This window comes from Rhinatrema bivittatum, chromosome 7, assembly GCF_901001135.1.
Source record: "Rhinatrema bivittatum chromosome 7, aRhiBiv1.1, whole genome shotgun sequence".
NCBI classification, from domain to species: Eukaryota; Metazoa; Chordata; class Amphibia; order Gymnophiona; family Rhinatrematidae; genus Rhinatrema; species Rhinatrema bivittatum.
The window spans coordinates 111,046,892-111,074,509 of NC_042621.1; the positions used below are offsets into that span (position 1 = coordinate 111,046,892).

The 27,618-nt window shown below is 45.9% G+C and overlaps 1 protein-coding gene across 2 annotated transcripts in view; it reads right to left on the reverse strand.

Moving 5' to 3' along the window:
- CDH23 (cadherin related 23) overlaps window positions 1-27,618 on the reverse strand; it is a 1,814,588-nt gene that overhangs the window by 376,636 nt on the left and 1,410,334 nt on the right. The window contains exons 29-33 of one of the 2 annotated variants that reach the window (XM_029608940.1): window positions 27,084-27,232; window positions 14,136-14,271; window positions 11,067-11,455; window positions 9,916-10,017; window positions 9,462-9,464 (exon numbers count right to left, since the gene is read on the reverse strand). In XM_029608940.1, the coding sequence (XP_029464800.1) occupies window positions 9,462-9,464; window positions 9,916-10,017; window positions 11,067-11,455; window positions 14,136-14,271; window positions 27,084-27,232 (779 nt within the window). The remainder of the gene's footprint in view (window positions 1-9,461; window positions 9,465-9,915; window positions 10,018-11,066; window positions 11,456-14,135; window positions 14,272-27,083; window positions 27,233-27,618) is intronic. The other variant, XM_029608939.1, reaches the window with a different exon arrangement.

Sequence of the window (27,618 nt, forward strand, 5' to 3'; positions counted from 1 at the left end):
GATGTAGTGTACTTGGATTTTCAGAAGCGTTTGACAAAGTTCTTCATGAGAGGCTTCTAGGAAAAGTAAAAAGTCATTGGATAGGTGGCAATGTCCTTTCGTGGATTACAAACTGGCTAAAAGACAGGAAACAGAGAGTAGAATTAAATGGACAATTTTCTCAGTGGAAGGGAGTGGGCAGTGGAGTGCCTCAGGGATCTGTATTGGGACCCTTACTTTTCAATATATTTATAAATGATCTGGAAAGAAATATGACGAGTGAGGTAATCAAATTTGCAGATGATACAAAATTGTTCAGAGTAGTTAAATCACAAGCAGATTGTGATAAATTGCAAGAAGACCTTATGAGACTGGAAAATTGGGCATCGAAATGGCAGATGAAATTTAATGTGGATAAGTGCAAGGTTATGCATATAGGAAAAAATAACGCATGCTATAGTTACACAATGTTAGGTTCCATATTAGGTGCTACCACCCAAGAAAGAGATCTAGGCGTCATACTGGATAACACAATAAAATCATCGGTGGCAGTCAAAAAAGCAAACAGAATGTTGGGAATTATTAGAAAGGGAATGGTGAATAAAACGGAAAATGTCATAATGCCTCTGTATCGCTCTGTGGTGACCTTGAATACTGTGTACAATTCTGGTTGCCACATCTCAAAAAAGATATAATTGCGATGGAGAAAGTACAGAGAAGGGTGACAAAAATGATAAGGGGAATGGAACAGCTCCCCTATGAGGAAAGACTAAAGAGGTTAGGAATTTTCTGCTTGGAGAAGAGACGGCTGAGGGGGGATATGATAGAGGTGTTTAAAATCATGAGAGGTCTAGAATGGGTAGATGTGAATCGGTTATTTACTCTTTCGGATAGTAGAAAGACTAGGGGACACTCCATGAAGTTAGCATGGGGCACATTTAAAACTAATCGGAGAAAGTTCTTTTTCACTCAACGCACAATTAAACTCTGGAATTTATTGCCAGAGGATGTGGTTAGTGCAGTTCGTATAGCTGTGTTTAAAAAAGGATTGGATAAGTTCTTGGAGGAGAAGTCCATTACCTGCTATTAATTAAGTTAACTTAGAAAATAGCCACTGCTATTACTAGCAACAGTAACATGGAATAGACTTAGTTTTTGGGTACTTGCCAGGTTCTTTTGGCCTGGATTGGCCACTGTTGGAAACAGGATGCTGGGCTTGATGGATCCTTGCTCTGACCCAGTATGGCATTTTCTTATGTAAGAGCTAAGCTGGAAGCGCCCGGGATTGCCATGGACTGCGATCCCAGGCAGCAGAAGGGCCTATCTAAAGGTAAGGGGGGTGGCTGGGAGACCTTAGCTGGGGGGATCCCAGCATGGGGATGAGAGGTGAAGGGTGCCAAGAAGGCACTAGATTGTGAAAGGTTTAACAAGGAGGGAGGGGAAGAGGGCTGGAGAGCTGGAGCTGGTCACTCACCTTTTATTTTTTTACATCTACTGGCATTTGAGGGGTCCTGGCCTGCTGGGGAGTTAATTATTACTGGTGGTGTGGTGAGAATCAGGCCTCGAGGCCTGCAGTGCTGTTTTTGCTTTTTACCGATATCTCCACTTACCTGGATAACGTTTGAAGATATCCGGATAAGTGACAGGTTATCCAGCCACCCAAAACCTCATAACTTTAGACTTGCTTTGAAGAAGGTCTAAAGTTATCTGACTAACCTAGCCAAATATACCTGATATTCAACTAGGTTAGCCAGATATCTCAGCCCCTTTTTTATCCAACTATAATTTAGCAGGATAAGTGGCTAAATATGCCACATTTGCTATTTAGTTGCATAACCTTTGAGTTATCCATCTAAATGGTTTTTGAACATGAACCTCCATAAGTCTTCATTCACAAGTAATCAGGGGATAAGAGATAAGAAAATTGGTTCTTACCTGATAATTTTCATTTCTGTAGTACCGTGGTTCAGTCCAAAACATGGGTTATGCCTCCTTCCAGCAGGTTGAGACAGAGAAAAACTTGAAAGGCACCCTCACTTAAATTGGTGTGCCTCCTGCATCCCTTCAGTATTTAGAATATCAAAGCAGAAAATGACTAGCAATGAATCAAGCAAGATCATAACTGTAAACATGAACAGATAAACACGTAAACTGTATTTTTCTTTCTTAGTATGCTGCAATAACATAACTGTAACATGTGCGCGCAGACTGCAAACATTTTCCTGTTACCCACTCCTAGTCTTTGGGCAGGTGTTTGGACAGATCCATGGTACTACAGGAACGAAAATGAATCAGGTAAGAACCAATTTTCTTTTCCCTGTACGTACCCGGATCAGTCCAAACCATGGGATGTACCAAAGCTTCCCTAAACCGGGTGGGACCTCGCAAGTCCCACGCGCAGCACGCCACTGCCAAAATCTCCGGGTGCTTGAACGTCCAAACGGTAGTGGCGAGCAAATGTATGGAGCATCTTCCAAGTAGCGGCTCTGCAGATCTCCTGAGGCGATACCAACTGCCATTCGGCCCTAGAAGCTGCTTGAGAACGAATAGAATGGGCCTTCAAGCCTTCAGGAATAGGTCGTCCTTTACAAATGTATGCCGATGAAATGGTTTTTCTCAACCATCGAGCAATCGTTGTCTTAGAAGCCTTTTGACCTCTCTTGGGACCACTCCAAAGGACAAACAAATGATCTGAGAGTCTGAAAGAATTTGTGACTTCCAAATAACGTAGCAAAGCACGTCTAACATCCAGCCGACGAAGCTCACGCGTCTGCTAGGCAGTGTTTGCTAAATCAGGAAAAGCCGGAAGCTCGACTGACTGGCTTAAATGAAAAGAAGACACTACCTTGGGCAAGAACGATGGTATCGTTCGAAGCGAAACCTCTATTCAGAGATTCTCAAGAAGGGTTCCCTACAGGAAAGCGCTTGCAATTCAGAAATTCTGTGAGCTGAGCATATGGCCACCAAAAACACTGTCTTCAGGGTGAGATCTTTCAAAGTTACCGACTTAAGGGGCTCAAACTGCGGATCATACAATCCGTGAAGAACCAAATTAAGACTCCACGACGGACATATCAGACGGACAGGGGGCTTCAAATGCCTTACTCCTCTGAGGAAACGTACCACATCAGGGTGGGACGCCACCGACCTACCAACCAGATTGCCAAGGGCCGCCACCGAAGGGAATTAAAAGACAAGCCCTTGGCCAAACCATCCTGCAAAACAATCAAAATCTGAGCAATCGTGGCACGTCTGGGAAAAAGTCCTTGCTCCTGACACCAGGTCTCAAAAATTCTCCACACTCTACTATAAGAAAGAGAGGTAGATGCCTTTCTGGCTTGGAGCAATGTAGTGAGAACTGCCTCAGAATATCCCTTCTTTCTCAATCTCCTCCTCTCAAAAGCCAGGCCACTAGACAAAAGCGAGCTGCCTGGTCGAAATATATAGGACCTTGACGGAGAAGATGTGGAAGATGTCCGAGGCACAGAGGTCCGTCCACAGCTAGACTGATGAGATCCGTGAACCACCACATCAGTGAGGGTGCCTGGAACTACTAGGATTACCCTCCCTGGGTGAGCCTCTATCCTGCGAAGCACCTTGCCCACCAGAGGCCAAGGAGGGAACATGTACAGGAGCACTGAGGTTAGCCAGGGAAGCACTAGGACGTCGACCCCCTCTGCGCCGTGATCTCTCCTGTGACTGAAGAAGCGAGGAGCCTTGGCATTGTCCTGCATTGCCATCAAGTCCATATAAGGAGTCCCCCATCTGCGAGATATGAGATCCGTTGCCCGTTCCGAGAGTTCCCATTCTCAGGGATCTATGCGTCTGCGACTTAGAAAGTCCACTTGAATGTTGTCCTTCCCGGCGATGTGAGAGGCCGCTATTGTTGCTAGATTTTGCTCCGCCCAATCCATGAATAGTTCTGCCTCCTCGGCTTCAGCTTGACTTCTGGTGCCTCCTTGATGATTGATATTGGCCACCGTTGGCGCACTGTCGGAGAGGACACGAACTGCCTGATGGCGTAAATGTGGAAGAAAGTGTTGCAGGGCTAAGCGAACCGCTCTGGTCTCCAAGCGGTTGATCGACCATCCGGACTCCTCCGGGGACCAACTGCCCTGTACTGACAGAGACTGGCAAACAGCTCCCCAGCCAGAGAGACTGGCATCCGTGGTCACCACTATCCAGTTTGGGACTTCCAGACTCACCCCTTGCAACAGGTTGTGTGGGCAGAGCCACCACCCAAGACTAGACCTGGCATGATCTGTGAGTGGCAGAGGAAATTGGAAATTCTCCGACTTGGGGTCCCATCGGGAAAGCAATGCACGTTATAATGGTTTCATATGAGCAAAAGCCCAAGGTACCAACTCCAGAGTGGATGCCATCGAGCCTAGAACCTGCAGGAAATCCCAAGCCTTGGGCAGTGGTAGAGCTAACAAGTGACGAACTTGTCCCATCAGTTTGCTCCTTTGATCTGTCGGGAAGAAAACCTTCTCGACCGCAGTGTCGAACCGGGCTCCCAGAAATTCCAACATCTGGGAGGGAATGAGGTTGCTCTTGTACTGATTGATCACCCATCCGAGGGATTCCAAGAGAGTGGTCACCTGGTGTATCGCTTCCACACAGCAATCTCTCGATTTTGATCTGATCAGCCAATCGTCCAGGTAAGGATGAATGAATAGGCCTTGCCTCCGGAGAAAGGCTGCCACCACCACCATGACTTTGGTGAACATGCGAGGAGCGGTCGCGAGGCCGAAGGGCAGAACACAGAATTGGTAATGCATTCCCAGCACCATGAAGCGAAGGAACCTTTGGTGATCCTTGCGTATGGGAATGTGCAAGTATGCCTCCATCAGATCTAAAGAGGCCAGAAATTCACCCTTGTGCACCGCCGCGATGACTGAACGCAGAGATTCCATGTGAAAGTGGGACACCTTGAGAGACTTGTTTACCTCCTTGAGGTCCAAAATTGGCTGGAAGGAGCCCTCCTTTTTTGGAACTACAAAGTAAATGGAGTACCTCCCTTTCGTCCAGTGCTCTGGAGGTATGGGCGTCACAGCTCCGAGGGCCAGTAGACGTTCCAGAGTTTGTCGAACAATCTGTTGTTTGGCCTGGGGACTGCATGGAGATATGAGGAAGAACTATCGGAGAGGACGAGCAAATTCCAAAGCGTAGCCTCATTCTATTATGCTTAACACCCACTGATCTGAAGTAATTGTGGCCCATGCCTCGCAAAACCGTGACAGGTGACCCTCAACCTGCAGGATCGAGGGCTGGGCCGACCGCATCTCATTGTGTAGGCTTGGAGGCAGGAGCGAAGGAGGAACCATCTCTGCGTCCACGGAAGGAGAAGGACCAGGCTTGGCCTCTGGCAAAAGGCTGTTGCTGTCTGGCCACTTGCTGCCTGTTTGGCCGAAATCTCCGTTGCCACCGAAAATGAGAGTGGGATGACGGAAAACCTCTAGAGGGCTTCGGTCTGTCCTCTGGCAACTTGTGAACCTTGTTCTCCCCCAGGGACTTTATCAACTGCTCCAAATCATCCCCGTATAAAAAAATCACCTTTAAACGGGATAGCCCCCAGCTGAGCCTTGGATGAAACATCCGCTGACCAGTGGCGGAGCCACAAAAGATGCCTTGCCAACACTGCAGACAACATGGTGCGAGATGAAGTGCGGAGGAGGTCATATAAAGCATCCGCCCCATATGCCACTGCAGCTTCCTAATGCTGTGCCTGTTCGGACTCTCCCGGAATAAGATCTCTAGACATCAGCAGCTGCTGAACCCAGTGCAGGCTCGCTCGCAGCATGTAACTGCTACACACTGCTGCTCAGACACCCAGGGCGGAGACCTCAAAAATACGCTTAAGCAGGACTTGCAGTTTGCTGTCCTGGAGATCCTTGAGGGCCATCGAGCCGTTTAACCACAGCCGAAACCGCCGAGCTGTTTCACCACAGCCGAAACCGCAGCGTCCACTTTAGGGGATCGGAGGGGCGTCAGAAAGTCATCTGTTAATAGATATAGCTTATCCATGACGCGACCCACACGCAGACCAGAATCCGGAGCCTCCCACTCCCTGGTCACCAGCTACTGAATCATGGCATGTACAGGAAAAACCTGGGCTGGAGCACGCAATCCCGCTATAACCGGGTCCACCAGATCCTACAGCAGAGCTTGCAGGGGGAGGTCGACCCCCAGCTCAGACAGAACTGCCGGAATGAGGGGCTCTAATTCCTCCCTCTGAAACAGGCGGGCCACCTTAGGGTCATCCCCCTCTAAGGAGTTTTGTTTTTCTTGCTCCTCATCCAATCCCCCACCAGCGGGAGGGAAAGGAGAAACTCCTGCACCTGTCGCTGCACTGCCCGGAACGTCCGAAGCGGCTGTGCCACCTGAAGCCATAGCGCCTTTCAACTTTACGATCCGTAGAGATGCGGGAACATCTGTGCGCTTGGCTATCTTGGGGGGCGGTCTTTGCATAGGTATCAGTGGCAAGGGAGTACCTTGCAGAGATCTGGAAGCCAAAAAGGCTTTATGCATAAGAAGGACAAAATCCAAAGAAAAAGAATCAGAATCAACATCCTGTCCCCCAGGGAAATCAGGGTCTTCCTGTAAATCATCCTGGTCCTGATCCAAAATATCATCAGGACCGGCAGGGACTGGAGATAACGCAGCGCGAAGCTCCCCCTCCCCCCTAGCACTTGTCTGAGCTGCAGCAAAAGGGTTTAAAATGGCTGCCGTCCCTGCACTGAGGGAGAAAGGATCAGCACTGAGCTCTCACGGAGCCGATCTTTTCAGCGCCCCTCGAGGCTTGGGTAATGCTGCAGACCCTGAAAAAGAGCTGTCCTCCCCACCAGGCAGACAGTGGGAGCAAATTTCAGCCCTAGAAAACCGCGCGGAGGATTCTCCACATGCCACACACCAAGATGGCCGCAGCATCGTGGGGCGGAGGGGGGGGGGGAAACGGCTCAAAAAAAACATGAAAAATGAGGTGAAATTTGGTGAATACGTGGCAGTTCAGGTGGGGAGGGGTCCTGGATAGCAGCAGACTAAAACAGAAAATTTTTTAAAAACTTCAATTTTTTTTTTTTACACAAGTGCTCAGGAACACCACAGGGTAAGTAATCTCTTCCCAAGCTGCTTACCTAACTGGAGCCTGGGGGGGGGTGGGGGGGGGGGTCACCAACCCCAGCTCCAATACCTGCTACCAGAGAGGATGAACCCGCAGGATCTCACAACCCTCTGGGAGGAGAGGGAAAGAACTCCCTGCTGCACAAGAACTTCTTCCTTCTTTTTTTTTTTTTTTTTTTTAAACTTGCTTGATTCACTACTGTATAGTTAGTTCAATTTTAGTTAACTTTAAGGCATAGCCTAACCCCAGACACAGGGCAAGACTGCAGAGTTTGCACCACCTCCATCTGCTGGAGACAGAGAAATACTGAAGGGATGCAGGAGGCACCACCAGGTTATGTGAGGGTGCCTTTCAAGTTTTTCTCTGTCTCCACCTGCTGGAAGGGAGGCATAACCCATGGTTTGGACTGATCTGGGTACGTACAGGGAACTCCCTGTTTTATATCCACTCTCTGGGTTTAATTTGATAGGCCATGCCACCTCCCCCAAATCTCCAAGACATAGCACCCCTGGACCTTGGCTCCAATGGCAATCCCCAAAGCACATTAAATGCAGGGACTCAGCCTATACTCATAGGCCCCTGATCCCCACATGGAAGCCCAGAGTGGGCAGGACCTGTGAGCACAGAATTGCCGTCAGAGTCAAGGTCCAGGGGGAGTAAGCAGTGGTGGCAATACCTGGAAAAGTGCCTTCCAAGGTCCGGGATAGGACTGCAGAATGGCTGGGGTGCAGTACATTTTCTGCCCACCCTTCCCAAATCTTTCTGCCCAAGGCACAGGTCTAGTACCTGTGCATAGAACCAGGCCTGTCTCAATTCACATAGGGTAGCCCAAGCAATGAAAATCCTCAGCCAGGGTAGATGCACCAGGGTTACCTCTGGAGCCCTTCAATTGTGGATCCCAAGTCTGGTCACTAAGTGTAACCATTGAACAATAGCTGAGATTCCTTCCTCTGCAGGCCCTGTGAATAATGTCTATGCAGCATCCCCAGCCCTGGAAGATCCAGGAAGCAGAAGGATGGGAAAGGAATGAAGCAGAAGTCTTCCACATGGCAGTGCACATTGCTTGTGCCAGCCAAATACAAATGAGCTTTAAAAATTACTTAACTTTTTTTTTTTTTACTAGACACCCACAGCTATTTAAGAAGAAATCAGAAATCGCATTATGCAAAACTATGGTGAGGAAGTAAATGCTTCGCTTACCTTCTGTTGGGAGGTGTAAAGGAAGCCCAAATAAGAAATAGAAGGGGGGGGGGGGGGTGGAAACAAAAAGAACATCAGTTTATTTTGTTCCTAAATCTTACTTGTCCATACAGAAATCCTTGGAAAAAATATTACTGCGATGTATTCAAACCCTCCAGCCTGGAATTCCCCAGTACATGCCAATGTATTATACAGAAAGTGCAAACAGGCAGACTGAGAATCCCTGGCTAGCCTGAATGCTTTTTCACAGAGTGCTCTCTAGATTCTTTTACCCGTTCCAAATAAAACACAAAAGCAGCCAGCTATAGTATCCAGCTCAATGAATGCAAGCCCCCACCTCTCATGGTTAGGAGTCCTGCTTTTAGATGACCAAACGAAAAGGAGTCCAAAAGCCTTAAAGCAAGCCTCTCCTGAAAGGTGGCCTGTACTGTAAAATGATACAGACGTCTGACGCAACCCAGAATGAGTATCAACCGTGGCCAGCGGTAAATTCACAGGAGGAACTGCAGGTCAGAAATGAGCTGCACTGGCTGAGTCCTGGAGCAGTACTGGAATAGCAGACGGCCTATTATCTACAATATATGGAGACCAACAGTGCTCTAGCATGGAGGGCTGCAGGGCAAGACTGAAGTACAGCAGAAAAACTGTATGAGGTCCAAGCACCAATAGCATGAGATGCTGTTGGACAGGACTGCAGTATATATACTGGCAGGGATATATATATATATTATTTTTTGTTTTGTTTTGTTTTTAGTACTAGATTATAAGAATTCCCACAGGTTCAGAGAAAAAGAGATGCATTTGTACAACTGAGGACTCTGTGGTAGTGATGTGCTGATTTTTCCTTAACAAAATGAAAACAGGCAATCTGAGTCAGATTTGCTTTTGGGGACATCTCCCTCCATTTTGCTGAGAATATTTTCTTAATTCTGCCAAAAGGTAAACTACAGCAGAACTCCACTTAATGCAGCACAAATTCAGCAGACTCCCACAGTGTTCCTGTGAATGCTGCATTCTTGATCAACGTTTTGAGTAATTACATGGTAACTCGGGCTAAAAATCCACTCCTTTTGGCAGTTCTCAGGATTATTCACCCATTACTACCTGTGGTGAAAAGTCGGTGAATTTGGCAGAATCTGTGCATTTCCTGCAGATTTACCTTCTCACAAAGGTAAATCTGCAAGGTCCACACATGGGACATGAGAGCTGAAAGTCAGGATTTAGGTATACTGGCAAAGTTGCAGTAGAGAAGCACATATAAGCTCCTGCCCACAGCTGCCAATATCTCATTTTAATAAGCTCTATTATAGCCTTATATTTTATGCAACCAATTCCATTTTTTTTTTAATTTTATATTTAATACAAATTTAAGTTTTTATTCTAGAAAACAAAAAAAAAAAAAGAAAATTAACATGTCAAAGAAAAGAGAAAAGCCCCCCCCCCTCTAGATAACAATACATCAGCGATTAAAGATTTCTTTTCTGCCGGTCTTCGGAAAAGCAAGACTTAATACGATGACATCAAGTCAGAAATTATGGTTTCCATTCCAAAGGTGCATTTGCTGCCGAGATCAGCGTTAAACGGCGAATTGTGCTGGAAAAATCCCTACTCACCACGGCTGAGTCTTGCTTGGGTGAACCATCGTCCGCCACCACTGTTAAGACATAAGAGTTGCCCTTTTCACGGTCCACCAGGCCCTTCACTGTAATAATGCCCTGGGGGGGGGGGGGGGCGGGGAGGGGCAAAAAAATATCTGATCAGTGGGTGGACTAATAGCTGAAAGTTTCAGAGTAAGGAGCAATACAGGGCAGGACCCTGCTGGGCCAGCACCAGTTCAAACTGGCCAAACTCTTAGAAGAACAGCAGCGGCACATCATGACTTAACCCAATCACATAACAGAGCTGGGAGTGGAGGAGCGGACAGTGACATTTCAAGAGAAACTTCGGCTGTTACAAAGGACAGAATAAGAGTTTGATCGTGGGTGTTCTTAGACTGCAACGGAGAAAATGAGGATCTTTTAGCCTCCAGTAGCAGGACCAAAAAAAAAAAAAGCAACGCATCTTAACAGGTTCAATGCAGACAGTAGTCGATGGCTGCAAACGGGGTAATGATGCTTCCTCAGAAATCTGCAGCTTTTAAGCAATTTTATAGAGTATCAGGGAGCATAAGATTATCTGGATGGGTTGTGATGTACCGTGTTACCAATGAGACATGCACTAATTGACAGAGTTAAAAGTAAATCTTCAAAAAGCATTTTAAAGCATTGTCTGTCTGCTAGTCCTGAAAAAGAAAACCACATACATGAACGAAATGGCTTAAATATTTAGTCTAAGGCAAGGGTTGACACCTTTGGGCATGGAGTGCCACAAACAGGCCCGGTTTTCACGATATCCCCAGTGGATTAGCAGGAAGTATATTTGCATGCCCTGCCTTCATTATATGCAAATATATCTCATGCATATTTGTTGCAGACATCTGAAAACCAGACCTGTTTTGTGGCATTCCAGGACAGACTTGCCTACCCCTGGTTTAAGGAGTACAAAATTACAGTACCTATCCAAATTTAACCAAACTGAGTGTGATTTTTAACATTGCTGCTTTAAATAATGGAGAATATCAACTAAACTTGGAAGTTACACGATCTTTCACACATATCCCATTCCTGCACTATACCTAAGGCGCAGTGTTCAATTGCTGACCTAAAATGGCTATGTAATTATGCTAGGGAAAAGCAGGTGGTGTCCCACATCCTTTCCCACTTACAGTGATTCCATCAATCTTGAAAAGTGCCAGGGCCTGGGCGTTAGTGTTTGCATCAAACTTGTAAGTGAGTTGGTTTAAGTTGTCGATGGATCGTGCCTGGATGCGCACTACCTCAGTGCCCGTCGCAATGTTTTCCATGATAACAGCCTCGTAGGTCACGCTGGAGAACTGCACCGGCTCATCTGGCTCATTCAACAGGGTGACATAAATGCCACAGAAGCCACGGTTGTAGGGAGGTGCCTGGTCGGTGGCTGAGATGTTCATGTAGTAGCTGGTTTTGGTCTCATAGTCCAGGTAGTCAATGGTGGTAAGGAGACCTGTGCTCTCGTCAATCTCAAACTTGCCCTCTGAGCCAGACACAATCCTATAAATCACCAGTCCTCCATTTCCTGTGAGGAAGGGGGAGGGAAAATGAAGTAAAACTGCATTTCGCCTTCCTCTGAAAACTTTCTATTGAGCATTCTGTCTCTTATAGTGAATACAGTAAAGAGTTAAGCAGAGGGGTAACTTTCCACTTAAGTTAGCAGTAAGACAAGCTAGTTGAGGGCATAAAGCACCACCCCTCTTTTAACAATTTTGTCAAATTAATTTCAAATCAATTATAAAATTGGTCTAAACCAGAGAAATTAATTGCTTCCAATTTTCTTCTAATGCATTTAAAGTTGGTTGTAAGAGGTGGCCCAATAATGTATACTGCTCTGCAGAAGACTCAGGGTCAATTCCTGGGCCCAGCACCCAGACTTAGGGTGCGCCTATGATGAATTCCCAAGCAGAGGTTCCCAAACCTGTCCCGGGGGAACCCCAGCCAATTTGGTTTTCAGGATATCAATAATGAATATGCATGAGATAAAACGTGCATGCTATGGAGGCAGTGCATGCAACTTTATCTCATGCATTTTCGTGGTGGATATCATGAAAACCCAACTGGGACAGGTTTGGGAACCTCTGCTTTAGAGTGAGCATCAGTCAGTGACCCTTGGCCAAGGACCATCACTGCAATGGCTGGGCTAAATGGGTGGGTATAAAAGTTTAGAAACCCCCCCGAATGAAGGCCCAAAGCATTGTAGCCCAATATAGACTGGTTCTAATTGAGCTGGAAGTTCAAAGATCATAAAATAAGAAAAAAAGATAGTTAAAGACTTGTTTAAATGCAGATGTAGAGAAAGTTAAATGAGGCCCATGCTTTAAGTATTTGAAGACAATTACTGAGAATTTACTGTGCCAAGATATGTGGGTTAGGAGGAAGAAAATCATTCTTGGAGATTTATTCTCTTGACAATACATTTGATTTGACATCCAGTAAATTTTTGGAGATTCCACAGCAACCTATGATGAATCCATGGTCAAAAAGCATAAATTACACAAGAAGCGGAGACCCAATGGCAAAAGGTTTTTCATACCACTTTCTCCATGAAAACCAGAGAGGAATCATCACAGACTGCACTTAGAAAGGAGAGAAGTGTGGTCTTGTGGTTAACAGTACTGAGCTAAAACTCTAAAACTAGAGGGAACATCACCCAATCTCTCAGGCCAATTCAGTACAGTGCACCCGGCTGAGCGCACCGTTTAGCACCCTTTTGGCCGTGTGTTTTCGGCGCGCGCTACCCCTTATACTGTAAGGGGTAATAGCGCCTTGAAAACGCGCAGCCAAACTCGCGAAAACTAATGGCGCTCATCACATGCAAATGCATGTTGATGAGCCTATTAGTTAGTCGCCCGGGATACTGAAAGTAAAATGTGTGGCCAAGCCACACATTTTACTCTCAGAAATTAACACCTGCCCAGACAGCACCAGGAAAGTGTACAAAAAGCAGAAAAAACTACAATATTAAGAAGGAGGCCCCAAAAATAAACAAACTAAAAACTTTAAGAAAAAAAAAAAATCTGCCCGCCAGTCGTCAGGTTCGAAAACGGATGCTCAATTTTGCCGGCGTCCATTTTCCGAACCCATGGCTGACAGCCACCACTTCCACTAATAAGGAGGTGCTAGGGACAATTTAGTGTCCCTAGCACCTCCTTATTAGCGTGGGCCCTAATTAAATACAAAATTGCACGCCCGGGAGAGGTGCCTGGGTGCGCATCGGGAGAGCGAGCGCTGGCCTTGGAGTGCCGGCTCTCCCGCAGGTTTTATTACATCGGTCTGTCTGTGACTTCAGCGGATGTGCTGGGAGATGAATGCTTGCACCGAACTCTCAGCAGCCATAGGGGATATGGGGGGAGGTGTTGGGTAGGGTAGGAAAGTTCGGGTTAGCCTTATGGAGGGAAGAGGGAAGACTGGCTTTGAGGCGGCCTGGATTCAAAATGTATTATGTGAATTCAGCGAGAGGAGCTTCTCAAGCGAATATTCCTGCAACGTTTCATGTATTTTTTGGAGAGTTTGGGGGAGAGGGGTTGGGGGTGTTATGGCCCACATTACTTATTTTTTTTAGCTGGGTGGGGGTGGGGAATCGTGCCAGCAGACCCACAATGATATGATTTAACATTTTTCTTTTTTATTTTGAAGGGGGGGGGGGGGGGGAAATCAGGACTCACAGGTACATCCAGATTTAGCCAAATAACTTATCAAAGTTAGCTGAGCAAGTTATTTAGCTAAGTTTACTCCACCCCAGAACACCTCTGGCATGCCTCCAATTTATCCAGATGTAGGGAATATTTAGCTGGATACAATTTAGCTGGATTCAGGGTTCAGATATTCCAACCTTGGGGGTTTATCTGGCTAACTCAGTTTTCCATACAAATCTCTTTAAATATCAACCTCAGACAGATTTGAGCTTTGTGCTTTTGGTATTCCATATAGATATATCTCAACACCTCAGCTTTGTCCAGGATTCAAATTTATAGAAAATTCAGTCAAAACATTTGCCAGATCTGCTAACTCACAAGTGGAAATTTTGTGAATTCCTGAAATTATCTCTGTTCATTCTCCAATTTCTGTTCCTGCTCCTCTAGACCAAGTGAAATCCAGGAACAGGTGGGAGGAAGTTGGGGAAGGTGGTTGGCAGGTCACCATTTATCATTAAGAGCAGGGAAGATAAGGAGTGGGATTCTTTAATCCCTCTGCATTCTTACCTGTGTCACGATCTGTTGCCCGTACTACAGTGACTGAGGTCCCGATACCAGCAGTTTCCCGTAATCCCAAGCGACTATACTGTTGTTGTGTGAACACTGGCGCTTCATCATTAACATCCTCTATGTAGACAATCACCTAGCGAGCAAAGCCACATAGGAATCCATTCAGACCATTTAAAATATCGTTCAGGCAGCCCATATAAAATGAATGATAAGTGCAATTAGAGGCACATACCCTAAACAGGATACTATCTAACTCCTAAGCTTTTTCACAGGCAACTCTATATAAAGGGCATGAAGAATGGTTTATTCTGTTAGTATGCTCCCTCCTGCATTAGTCCTGATAATGGTCTTATATGGAATATGGCTCCATGTATAATATGTGATCTGCAGCAGAAAGTACATAAGGAATTTAGGTAACCAGACTTTTAAGGCAGGTGATGTAGTACAATAGTCAGAGAGCAAAGCTGCCACCTGGTAACCTATCTACAACACACTGTATGACTTGTCACTTAACTGCTCTTTGCTTAAATTTAGATCTGTCTGTGCATAGTATGGTCATCTCTGTTTTAGAGTAAAAATCTCATATGAGGTTGATTGGGGAAGGGGGGATTTTTAGTAATGACTTAAACATTGCTGCATAGAGTAAATGTGAACATGGCACTCTACTCTGGCCCGTATCTATTTGGTCCTAATCATTTCTATCACAGAGGTTTGAATCAAGCTGATTGAAAAAAAAAATAGACAAGATGCCATGTTAGTACTTGAGAGAAAATTAGGTATAAAGGAGAGAATACTCCTGAGTCTCCACAGGAATCAAACCAGGTTTCTCTCCTTTAATTCATATGCAACATTTCTCATGTTAGAACAATGCTGAAAAACAGAGATGGAGAAGCAACAGAGAAAGAGATTCTATACATCTGACTGTACTGTGGCACAGTATCAAGTTCCAGTGGGCAGGGTTTGATGTATACCTGCTTATCTTTGGCAAACAAACTAGTATTGGCAGTTTCTGTTGAATGTTAATTTACTGTGGAGCATATATCTAGTATGAAAATTGGCAATACCATCAGCATCTGATGAAAATAGAGGGTGCCAATGTGACAGATCCACCAACAGAAACAGGTAGTATTTAACATTAATGGTCGGTGTGCATACAGCTAGACTAGACATTCCCCTGTCAATTCTGGCCGAAACTGATATTTCATGATCACTGACACTGTACTTCTTAAAAATAAGATTGGAGCATCCCCTTAATATTAAGGAGATAATAACATCTCTAGTTAAACCTGCTAGAGCAGGAGATGAATTTAATAGATCTTTTTGCTTACGCTTCACCTCATATTACAAATACTTGAACTAAATCCAAACTACAAACATGTTATCATAAATTGCTTACTTGAAAAATAAGATGAATGGAATTTTCCTGATAATTTAACTTTATAGTGAGTCTCCAGCCATAAATGATTGCCCATTTCACAGTGAATCCTGATAATGTGACTCCCGTGATACAAGAAACATAGAAATGATGGCAGAAAAAGACCAAACGGCCCATCCAGTCTGCCCAGCAAGCTCCCACACTTATTTTCCCATACTTATCTGTTTCATCAACCCAAAATTTCAGGGCCCTTGTTAGTAACTGTTTGATTCAAATTTCCTGCCATCCCCTGTAATTGATGCAGAGAATAATGTTGAAGTTGCATCAAAAGTGAAGCATAAGGCTTAATGGTTAAGGGTAGTAACCGCCGCATCAAGCAAGTTACCCCGATGCTTGTTTACCCAGCCCGCACAGATCAATGCCTTGTTGGATGTTGTCTGAATGTAAATCCTTTTTTCCACATTTCCCCAGTCACAAAGGTCTGGGGGTTCACTTAGAAAAACAGAAAATATTGACAGATGAGAACCATTTGTACACTACCTGCCTATTGTGCTATCATGGGTCTTACTAAAGGTGTGGTCTTCGCCCTCCCACAGGGTTCATGCATGTTTGAATTCTGCCATTGTTTTGGCACTAATCAACTCCAACTTTGTTCCAGGCTTCTGCCACCCTCACAATGAAAACTTATTTTTTCACATTCCTTTTCAGTGCCATATGAGGAGTTTTTCATGCTATGCAAAATACTGTCACCAAGATATTTGCATGGATTTCAGCAAAGCTTTTAATATTGTCCTGCATAAGAGGGCAGAGGCAAATGGAAGTCACTCTGAGGAAAGGATGATGATTAGAGGAGTGCCTCGGGGATCTGTTCTGGGACAGGTTCTGTTCAGTATCTTTGTGAGCAATACTGCAGAAGGGCCAGAAGGAAAACTTTGGCTTTTTGCAGATAACACCAAGATCTGCAACAAAGTAGGCACTTTTGAGTGAGCAGACAAAGTAAAAAGTGATCTAAGAAAACTAAAGCAGTGGTTGAGTGCTTGGCAGTTAAGATTTTAATGCAACAAAGTACATGTTGCTCTTTACTTTAAATTTGTGATCTTATGCAGATAGATTCTTCAGAAGCCATGACCCCCTCTGCAAGAATACTGACCCCAGCCGACGCCAGGCACATAAAGGGGGAGCTGCAGTGAGAAGACCTGCTTTACTGCACACTGAACTTTATGAAGCAAAGCTTTGCCTCTGCCACTAATTCTATTCCTGTTTTCTGCCTATATAAGGGGGTTCTTTGTGTTTTGGGGTTCTCCCACTTCCTTTGTCACTCCCATTTTTAGGATCCGTCTCAGGAGTATAAATTGCTCTTTGAGCATGTACAAAGGGCCTTTCTTCTGCTACAGAGGATTGATCGAGGTGTCTCTCTACTCCCCGGTGGAGTGATCTGGAGGTGGTTGAGAGGAGTGAGTTTTTGGAAGGAGTTTTGGAAGATCCTGGAGATAATTGTGTCCAGGCTCTGCTAGGAGGGCTAGTTACCCCATCTCTAGAAGGACTGGATGTGATATGGGTTGGTTTTTTTGCCTACACCCAGTAAACAGCAAAGCATAGACTCTGAGAGTAAAGATAGTGGCTTGGAGATGTCTGAGACCAGTTTTGCAGTAAGGCCAGGGCCACCTTGCTGTAGTAACTGGAAGTTGGCTGTTTTATCCCGCGCTCAGTAAACAAGAGGCTGAGGCTGCTGATTTTTGGCGAGGACTTCTTGGGGAATATTTTGGAGACATTTAATTATTGGAAAAAGGGGATTTTTTTTCCCCATCCTACTCCTTTCCCTTATGCTGGTTGCTGAAGAGACATAGCCCAACCTCAGTGGGGAAGGGATTTTGGAAACTGGTTTGGTTAGCGAAAAGAGTAAATTGAGGAAGCACCATGGACTTTAGCTGGATAAAACTTGTCCACTAACCAGCTTACTGAATATGGACCCCATAATTGTTTCATTTGATAAGAGTACACTCACACAGACCCACGCACCCACATTCCCCGACACAAAATCACACCTACTCCCTCCCTCTCTTCGCTCTCTCTCTCTCTGCTCTCCTTCTCTTCTTTCTTTTTCTCTCCTCCCTGCCCCTTCAGGGATGCTTCCACACTCTCCCTCTTCACCTCAGGCTAGACCCCAGCTGTTGCAGAGGTGGACCCTTGGCCCGAGGGGGTATTGGTCCCCATAATTGGGAGGTGAGGCCGGACGGGAAGCGGAGGCCCAACTGGAGCTTCGCCAATACCGGCCCTCGTTCCCCGCAGGTTGAGCCCTTGGGTGCCGGGGATGGCTTGGACTTAGATGGGCCTCCGCGTGGATGATCCCGAAAGGTACGCCAGAGAGTGGTGCACCGGAGGGCAGCAGAGAGACCCAGCTGAGGCTGAAGCAGATGGTGAGGCTGGGAAGCAGGTCCAGGCGCATGGTCAGAGGCAGGCGGCAAGGCTCGCAGTCAGGTCCAGGCGCATGGTCAGAGGCAGGCGGCAAGGCTCACAGTCAGGTCCAGGCGAATGGTCAGAGGCAGGTGGCAAGGCTCGCAGTCAGGTTCAGGCGAATGGTCAGAGGCAGGCGGCAAGACTCGCAGTCAGGTCCAAGTGAATGGTCAGAGGCAGGCGGCAAGGCTCATAGTCAGGTCCAGGCGAATGGTCAGAGGCAGGCGGCAAGGCTTGTAGTCAGGTCCAGGCGCATGGTCAGACGCAGGCGGCAAAGCTCGCAGTCAGGTTCAGGTCCGGGTCAAAGCCAAGGAGATCCGTCTGAAGGGAGGAGGAAGGCTGGATGAAGGAGAAAGGGCCGGAACATGGACACTGGAGCAGAGGCTGGAGCAGGAACAAGAACAGGAACTGGAACTGGAGCAGGAACAGGAGCAGCAATGCAGGCAACATAGAGCACAGCTAGGCAGCATGAAGACATGTTGCCAAGGCCAGCTCTGATTGCCAGAGTCTGCCTTAAATAGTGAGGCTGGCAGACGTCATCAGGAGGGGCTGCAGGAGGATTTCCCGCCGCGGCCCCTTTAAATTCAGCAGAGGCGTGCGGGTCAGAAGGGAAGCAGTGGCAGTGTCTCACAGCATGGCAGAAGAGGAGGCCTGGCCAGGCCCGGAGGAACTCCCCGCCGCGCAGGGAGGCCCGGAAGACGAGGGAGCAGGGCGAGTGCAGAGACGTCTGCCTGCCGCCGGTGGAGAGGACAGGCCCATACCAGGAGGCCGGCATTGGGGGTGAGTGAGTGCAGCTGCGAGTCTGAGGCGGCCGGGGAGCACAATACCAGCATTCTTCCTGTTCTCCCTCTCCCCCAGCCAACTGTAAAATTGTGGTCTCAAGCCAATTGAGCCTTCCTTTCTTTGACCGGAGCAGGCCAACTCAGCAATTGCAGTAGCTACCTCTAATCTACATGGCTGTTGCTTCACCACCTTCCTGTCGGCTACATAGTTCTGCCTTCTTCTGGTCTACCCGGCCAAAGTCTGCACCTTCTTCCGGCTACGAGTGCTAATACATCCACTTCTGTCTGGCCCAAGCTGCCAAACCAGCTGCAGGAACCTCCCTCAGGGCAGTACCTGGAGATTTCCCAGATTGTATTTTAACAAGCTCATTTACAAAAAGGTACTGGGATGCAGGGCATTCCATCACAACTAAAGCCGTTTGGGCAGATTTATGCAAAAATGCCACAGTATCTCAAAAAATGTTCTGCAGAATCTACACAAAAGCTGCTACAGGAAAGCAGGAGCCTTGGCTATGACAAATGAATACTGGAGTAAACAGTTAATGCTCATTCCAGGTTAATACCTCTCATATGAAATCCAGATCACTAGCCTATGCATGTGTGGATCAACTCAACTCAAACTGTTGATTCTAGCCAACTTGGAACTTCAACCTTAGCAAACTCTAATTCTCTTGTAAGCACTCTGCTCCTCCCACAAAGAAGCATCAGGTAAGGGAAAGAGCACCAACCAGTTTTTGGCCAGCAGGGGTGCCCCAAAAACAGGGCCCCAGATCAGGATAAGGTGCTTTTGTCTTGAAGAAGCTCCTTGTATTGAGAAAACTGCACCTCCATGTCCCAATTCCATGTACCAGTAAGACTGCCCCTCCATGGCTGGCAGGTATGCCCCTACATTGCATCCCCAGTCTGGTTTATACTGCATCTCTTCTGTCCCAAAGAAAATCTTTGTACCAAGAAAAGCACCCCTCCATAGCTGACCAGGGTGTCCCAACTGCGGTGTCTCAGTCCAGGATATTGTGCACCGCTTCTGACCTGAAAAAGGTCCATGTACTGGGAAGAGCAGCTTTCAATGGCTGGCTAAGGTTACATAACAGCGGTGTCTCATTCCAGGGCTTTGTGCACAGCTTCAGTCCTGGAGAAGCTCCGTCTACTGGGAGAAGCACCCCTCCATGGCTGACAAGGGTATCCTTATGGTGGGGGCCAGGACTGGGGTTTTGTGTAGCACTTTGGTCCTTGAGAAGCTCAGTGTAATGAGAAGTGTGCCCCTCTATGGCCAGCAGGACTGTCCCAACAGCAGGGGCTTAGAGTGGGCTAAGGTATACTGTTCTGTCCTGAAGAAGCACTGTGTACCAAGAAAAACTCTCCTCAATAGCCAACAGGGGTGTCCCAACAGCATGGGCTCAGATGGGCTAAGGTGTACCACTTCTATCCCAAACAGCACCATGGCTAACAAGGTTGTCCCTACATCATGTCACATGCCCAGCTGATGTGCACTGCTTTTGTCCCAAAGAAGCTCCATGTACTGACAACAGCACTCCTCCATGGCTGGCAAGGATTGTGACCCCAGTCTAGGGTATTATACAAGGCTTCTGTTCTGAAGACGCTCTGTGTACCAATAAGAGCGCCCCTCCATGTCCAGCAGGAGTGTCTCAACAGTGGTATACCAGACCTAGCTAAGGCGCACTGCTTCTGTCCTGAAGAAGCTCCATGCACCAAGAACAGCGCCCCCTCTACAGCCAGCAGGGGTGTTCCTACATTGGTTCCCCATTCTGGAGTAATGTGCTCCGCTTCTATCCCAAAGTGTACTGAGAAACGCACCCCTCCATGGCTGGCAGAGATGTCCCAACAGTGGTGGGCTCGGACCGAGTGGTGGCTCAGACCGAGTTATTGTGCACTGCTTTGGGCTCAAAAGCGTTCCATTCAGCTTAGTTTACTGAGAAGAGCACCCCTCCATGGCAGGAAGAGGAGCCCTGGATCAGAGTAAGATGTTCTGCTTCTGCTCTGAAGAAGCTCCATAAACTAGAAGAAGCAGCTACTCCTGGCCAGCAGCAGTGTCCCTACAAGGAGAGCTTGGACTCTGAATGGACATGCCATGGACTTCCATGAACCCAGATCATACTAGAAAAGTCCACTCCCTCATGCCCAGAGACATTTTTTAGATTGGTCCTAGTGAGCTGTTCTAAAATGCTGCCAATAATATTTGCAAGCCCCCCTGCAAAGTAGCATTGAGAAGTTTATTTATTTATTTATTTTAACACATTTCTTACCCGCCCTTCCTATGGTCAGGGCAGGGTACAGAAAACATACATACTATTTAAAAAACATCAAACAGGTATGACAGATTAAAACAAAACAGTGTATCTTAGACAAAGAGGCATACATTAAAATCAAATTCAAGTTAGGACTGTAATCTCCAGGGACAAACCCAGAAATTTATACCTGAAAATATGACTTCATTCAGACATCCATCCAAATCTCTGGCCATTTGGTTATATGTTTTTCCAATGAGATTTTTTTTTTTTTAATGTTTTGAACAAGACCTGGAAGTCATGGCTTGCTGCCCACCAAATCTGGTAGCCCTAAACCCAATCAGTCACCCATGGGGCTTTCCTGAGTGGATCTGGAATTCCACTTTTTCTGCTCAGGCAGGAGTGAGAATCAAGGCATATATTTTCAGCTGGTTATCCCCTTGCTTTCTCTGGAAGTGAGGTGCACCTCTTTGGTAGGCCATAAGTCTGGTTCACAGTGAGCCAACAACATAGGACTGGTGGCCCCTGGTGCAAGACAGTTGGGGGCTCTCTGGTCACCAAGTCTAGTGGCCTGGACCAAGCCAGTGCCCCGTGGTGCTTCCATGAGTGGGACAGGAGAATTCACTTTTTCTCTGTTCTCCTGGCTCAGTATTCTTTTGCTTTGTGTCATTACATTGCCAGGTGACAGCAACCAGCTGGAGTTGAGTGCAAAGTGCAACTGAGGTATCAATAACTGGGTGGATATATAGGCACCCATGTTGATCCAAGTTGGAGCTTTTGTTTTTATTACTGAGGCCTATAGATCTTATGCTGTCTTAAAATGACAGCACATCCTTAACACACACAGAGCAGTATGGAAGGCCTAGTAGCTCAAAACAGTTCAGTACTAGCTAACTGAAAGAAATCTAGGAAAGTGAAATGAAACACATTTTCAACAGCAAATACCACAAAAATTTGTGACAGAAGCTTTTTTTTTTTTTCAGAGAAAAAGGAGACCTTTATAAATATAAATGGAAACATAAATTTCTAAATATGATGAAGCACAGTGTCAAGCAGTTTAGCTTGCAGCAGACAACTAGAGAAACTACTATAGTCAAAGTATTCATGACTTAATATTTAGTGTGCAAATAGATTACATTAACTATTTCCACTGACTGAAGAAACTTGTGGTCATGCTAATTCTAGTCTTCTGCATGTCTTCCAACATTTGAATCCCAAAAGGGTATGCACAGGGGTGGATTGGCCTATCGAAGGATCGGGCATCCCCCGGTGGGCCGGTCATTCCGAAAATTATGTGAGTTTTCCAGTTTCCAGGCCTAAAGAGAAATATGCAAAGCTGAGGCAGAGCCCATCCTGTTGCGGCCTGAAGAGAGGCTTGCACGCCACTGCAGAGCCCATCCTTTCATGGCCCGAAGAGAGGCTTGCACGCCACGGCAGAGCCCATCCTTTCATGGCCTGAAGAGAGGTCTGCACGGCCGTGGAAGAGCTCATCCTGCCGCGGCCCAAAGAGAGACCTGCATGCCCATTATTCTGTGGCCCGAAGAGAGGCCTGCACCGTCACAGCCAAGACCTTCCCCTCCCCCTTCCCCACCTTGCAGGAGCTGCAGGTAGCAGTGGCCTTCTTCCACCTCCCTTCCAGCATTGAGAAGCAGAGCTGCTATCCCACAGGGACAAAGGGAAGGCCGGAAGAAAGGGGGAGGCCTGAAAGCTATATGTGTGTATGCCTGTATGTATGAGAGAGAGAGAGACTGCATGTGTGTGTGTATGAGACAGAATAAGCCTGGGTGTGTGTATGAGAGAGAGCCTGAGTGTATGTATGAGACAGCTTGCATATATATGTTTTGTGAGTGTGTGTGTGCAAGAGAGCCTGCATGTGTATGAAAGTGTGACAGAGCCTGTGTATGTGTGAGAGACTGAGTATGTATGACAGAGAGAGAATGCCTGTATCTGTGAGAGCCTGAGGCTGTGTGTTGTGTGTGTGTGTGTGTGAGAGAGAGAGTGAAAGAACCTGTGTATGTACAGCGTATATGTAAGTAAGAGAGAGCCCGTGTGTGTGACAGCATGTGTGTATGTTGGTGAGAGAGAGAGAGGTAAAGATTGTGAAGTCCCCTCTCCCAATCCACAACAATCTGTGGGTGACTGGAAAACATGTGTCTGCTGTTTGACATATTTGGTGTTTGGGAAATATTAGAAAAAACTTTAGTTATTTTAATTTCTGGTTGTTCGATAGTTGTTGCCTGCTTGACATTTATTCTTTTTTTTTAGTATGGTTTTAATATTATGAATGTTTTATATCTCTTGACTTTACTGCTTAATGTTTTATGAGAAATAATATTTCTATTTTTCCATTGTATGAGGGACCTGATAGAAAACTTGTATCTCTTACTAGAGCTTGTGGAGTAGCCGCCTTGAAATATATATAAATAAATATTGAATACTTTCAATTCCTGAAGATTTGGACTGAATAATTTCCTGCTCTCACTTATTTCTGCATATTTCTCCATTGTTACAATCCATAATGGTCAGGCTTACTGTGTTTTTCAGAGCATGTGTGTGAGCAAGAGTGAGTGAGCGAGAACGAGCATGCAAATGAGCATTTCTGTGAGCAAGAAGACTATTTAAAACAGTGAGCATGTGTGTGAGCCAGACAGCATGTATGTGAGAGAAAATATAAGGGAGTTTGTGTAAGAATGAGCATATATGTTAGAAAGTGTGTATGTATAAGAGAAAGTTTGTGCATACCTTTTATCCCTGACTAATCCATGACAATCTGAGGGTGACTGGAATTTAAAGTTCCAGGTATAGAGAGCAAGGGATTTTTTTTTAGCTTTAGTTTTAATTATTGGGTGTTATTTAATGCATCTGCTGTTATGAAATATTTTATTGATTAGAACATTTAAAAATATATAACATTGGGTTTTTTTGTTTTATCATTCAATGTTCTATTCATTAGCTGCTTTGAAATATTTATTCTTTTTATGAGTATAGTTTTACTATTATGATTGATGGTTTATATATCTTGATTTTATTGTTTGATGTTTAATGAAGAATGGTGATGTTTCTGTTTTTCTTCATTGCACTGCATACAGAGTCTGTCTTGTTATGGTTTCCAATTCAGTTTTTGTTTGCATGCTTCTAGTTAAACTTTATTGTTTCTTTATTCTGTATTTGGTGAGGGTCTGTCTATTCTGCATGTGTGACTGAGGTGAGGAATTCTGCTAGCATGTAGTTTCTGTGTAGGAATCCATAACAGCTTGGCTTGTTCTGTTATCCTAATAGGTATATTGGTGTTTTAGGGCATGCTGTAAGAGTAGGTAGGCAATGCTGAGCCTGGGGAACTATAATAGCAGTAGACTCTGTAGCACTCAGTTAATGGGAATGCATTGGAATAGCAGTGGGGGCTATGGAGAAGTAGAGGCAAACTACAGTCAAGAGGGTTGCCTATACAATGTTGGGGAGGCTTTTGTAGGCTGGACTTTCCTCTTGAAAGGGTCAACTGACTGTGGAAACAGTGAGCCTCCTGGAGTGAGTGTGGGAATGGGAATGGGAATGGGAAAGGAAGAGGGTGAATACACCTGCAGACTGGGGAAGGACTTGCAGAAAGCAAAAACTTTTCAGATAATCATGTGGCAGTACTGGAGTGGGGGTACTCGCTGGGTGAGCATACAAACAGCAGCAGCACAATGACAGAATGTGTGTTTCAGAGAGAAAGAGAAAGAATGTGTGTGTGTGTGGGGTGGGGGGGGGGTCTTTCTCCTTGACACAGAAAGACATCCATACACACACTTTCTCTATGACACACACATACACTATGAGCAAGAGTATGTGTTTGAGCATCTTTGTGTCTAAGAGACTGTGTATCTGTCACTGGCTGGCAGTGTGGTTGTCACATTACTTGGAAACTGGTTCAAGAGCTGATTAGTTGGCAAGAGACTTTAATATCAGGCCAGAAATCCAAGATGTAATTATAAGAGATGTAACCAGACTTGCGGGCAGATGGCAACCGATTGCATGGATGGAAGAAGGCACACAGCTTTGTTTGCTCACCTCTGGTCTAGGGTGTGTTCTACTTCTTAGTTATTTAAGGGAAATGTGACATTTATGTTGGAGATATTTTAGCTCAGTTCTTCCAGCCTCCAGGTCACATGATATACCTATGAAGGGTCAGTTTGACGTGCTTTGGGGAATTGTTGAAACACATACTGCAGGGAAAATGCACAAGGGAGTCAGACAGATACCTTGTGGGCCGGTTTTGAAAAAAAATCCCCTGGGCTGACATTTTCGTGCAATCCGCCCCGGGTACGCAAACAAGGGAAGTGAAAAAATATCTAAGGCAGAGGACAGCAGAGTCTGAGATAAAAAGAAGACAATTGGAAGCATTTTGTAAATATATTTTTAAACATTGACATGTGAACTCAGGAAAAGGGCAGCAGCAGTGCAGTAGAAGAGACAGCTCACTCCAGCTTATGCTCTCTAATGGCACTCCAGAACTTATTCAGTTAAAGGTGAATTTTAAAAGCCTGGCATGTGCATCAATTAGGGGGGGGCGCACCCAGCCACTACATTTTAAAGGCCGCCCAGATGTGTGCGAATCTCCCGCAGTGCGCACATCCCGCTCCGATTCATGGCCTGGGCGGAGTCTGGGCAGGGCATGAGCGTTCCAGGGCGGGGTCAAGAGATGTGCACACAAATACTTACACGCCTGGGCACGCGCCCGGGTCTAGTGCCGCGTAAGTTCACTTCTGCAATGGAGGAGGTGTAAGCTTTTTATAAAAAAGAAAACTAGCCATATCTGAGGGATTTTAAGGATCTGAGCTAATTAGGGGGAGTGAAGGTTATTAAACTAGAGGGGGGGGGGGTGTTGGGAAGACCTAGCTCTTAACTGGGCGAACAGGTGGAAGAACTGGTGAAACTGACAATGGCGTGGGCGCGTGCCCCTTTTAAAATCCCCTGACCTATGTGGTAGAAGCGGGATTTGCACGCACATGCATGCGCTCACTTAAAATTAGGCAGATGTGTGCGCGCGGCTGGGCTATTTTATAACATGCATGCATACGTGTGCACAATTCATAAAATGATTGCATACCTGGGCGTGCGCTGACGCACCTGTGCCAACGTGTGCCCTTGTATCAGTTTCAAAGTTACCGTCCCTATTACCTAGGCTAAGTTTTCAAAGGAGTTAACCTCCTAAATTTGGGAGTTAGGTAGCTAAACTGGCCCTTTTGAAAACCGAGCTAGGCTGAGAAGATAAACATAAGCACCTAGTTTCATAAGGAAGTTAAATTTAGCCACTCTAATTCTAGGTGGCCGCAGGGGAAGGAAGTGAGATAGTTAATGCTAATTTTCAGCACTAGCCAGCTAACTTAGCTGGCCAAATTTGGGTGCAGGTATGGCTGGCTTAAATCTAGCTGGCGATCCCTGTGCTCCTGGACCCAACATGGGTTTTTCTCCCATCCCCGACAGCCTGATTCTCCTTCCAATCTCCCCCCCAAGAATGTGTGATAAACTTTCAGCTACCTTTACAACCTGATCCTCCCTTCAAACCCCCCCACCACCACCCCTAAACCCCACAATAAACTGTCAGTTACTATAGCAGCCTGATCCTCTTTCCATCATCCTTCTAGGACAGTGATCAGTTGTCAGTTACCCCTGAAGCCCTATTCCGCCTCTCCCACCCACCTCCCAGGGGCTGCCAAGGTAGCTGATAACCGATTGTAGGATCAAAGGGGAGATTATAGGGAAGAATGAATTACCAGAGTAGCTGAAAGCTGATCGCAGGGACGAGTAGGGAGCATGGAGGACAGAGCAGAGGTTCAGGGTGATCTAGATAAAAAAAAAACCCTGAATGCCCAAATTAGTTGGCTAGACTTTAGCCAATGAAGTTAAACCTAGACTGAACATTTTCTTAAACTTAGTTACCTAAGACAGGCACTGGTTACCTACAAAAAAATTGAAATAGACAGAAACAGCCTTGTGTTGTGAAAAGAAGTACAGGTTATAAAAACATTCAAAATAGAGTAAGTGTCTGTGATCTACTGCCAATGCTAGCACTTTTTCGCTGAAGAATTTCAAGCATGCCCAATCTTACCCTAACGGAGCTTCTCATTGGGCCTTGGTCACTGTTGTATGCTTCTACCTCCAAGACATGGGAGGAATTGCTTTCTCTGTCCAGAGGTCGTGACCCCCGCATAACCAGTCCACTGCTGATGTTAATCCGAAAGTTGCTGTTACTGTTACCTATTGAAAGAAAATGACAATAAGCCAAACCGCAATCAAACTGTAGCTGCAAACAAATGGTCTTGTATCACACAGTGCCCAAGTTTTTAGAAGCAAACGTTTTAATAAAGCAATTAGGATCTAGTGATAGAGGCACTGTTAAGAAATGTCACTGCTTCTATTCTCACGAATAAAAAGTCATGGGATAGGATTACAAACTGTTAAAAGATAGGAAACAGAGAGTAGGATTTAAAGGTCAATTTTCTCGGTGGAAAAGGGTAAATAGTGGAGTGCCTCAGGGATCTGTACTTGGACCGGAAGTGGATTGTGATAAATTGCAGGAGGACCTTGCAAGATTGGAAGATTGGGCATCCAAATGGCAGATGAAATTTAATGTGCAAAAGTGC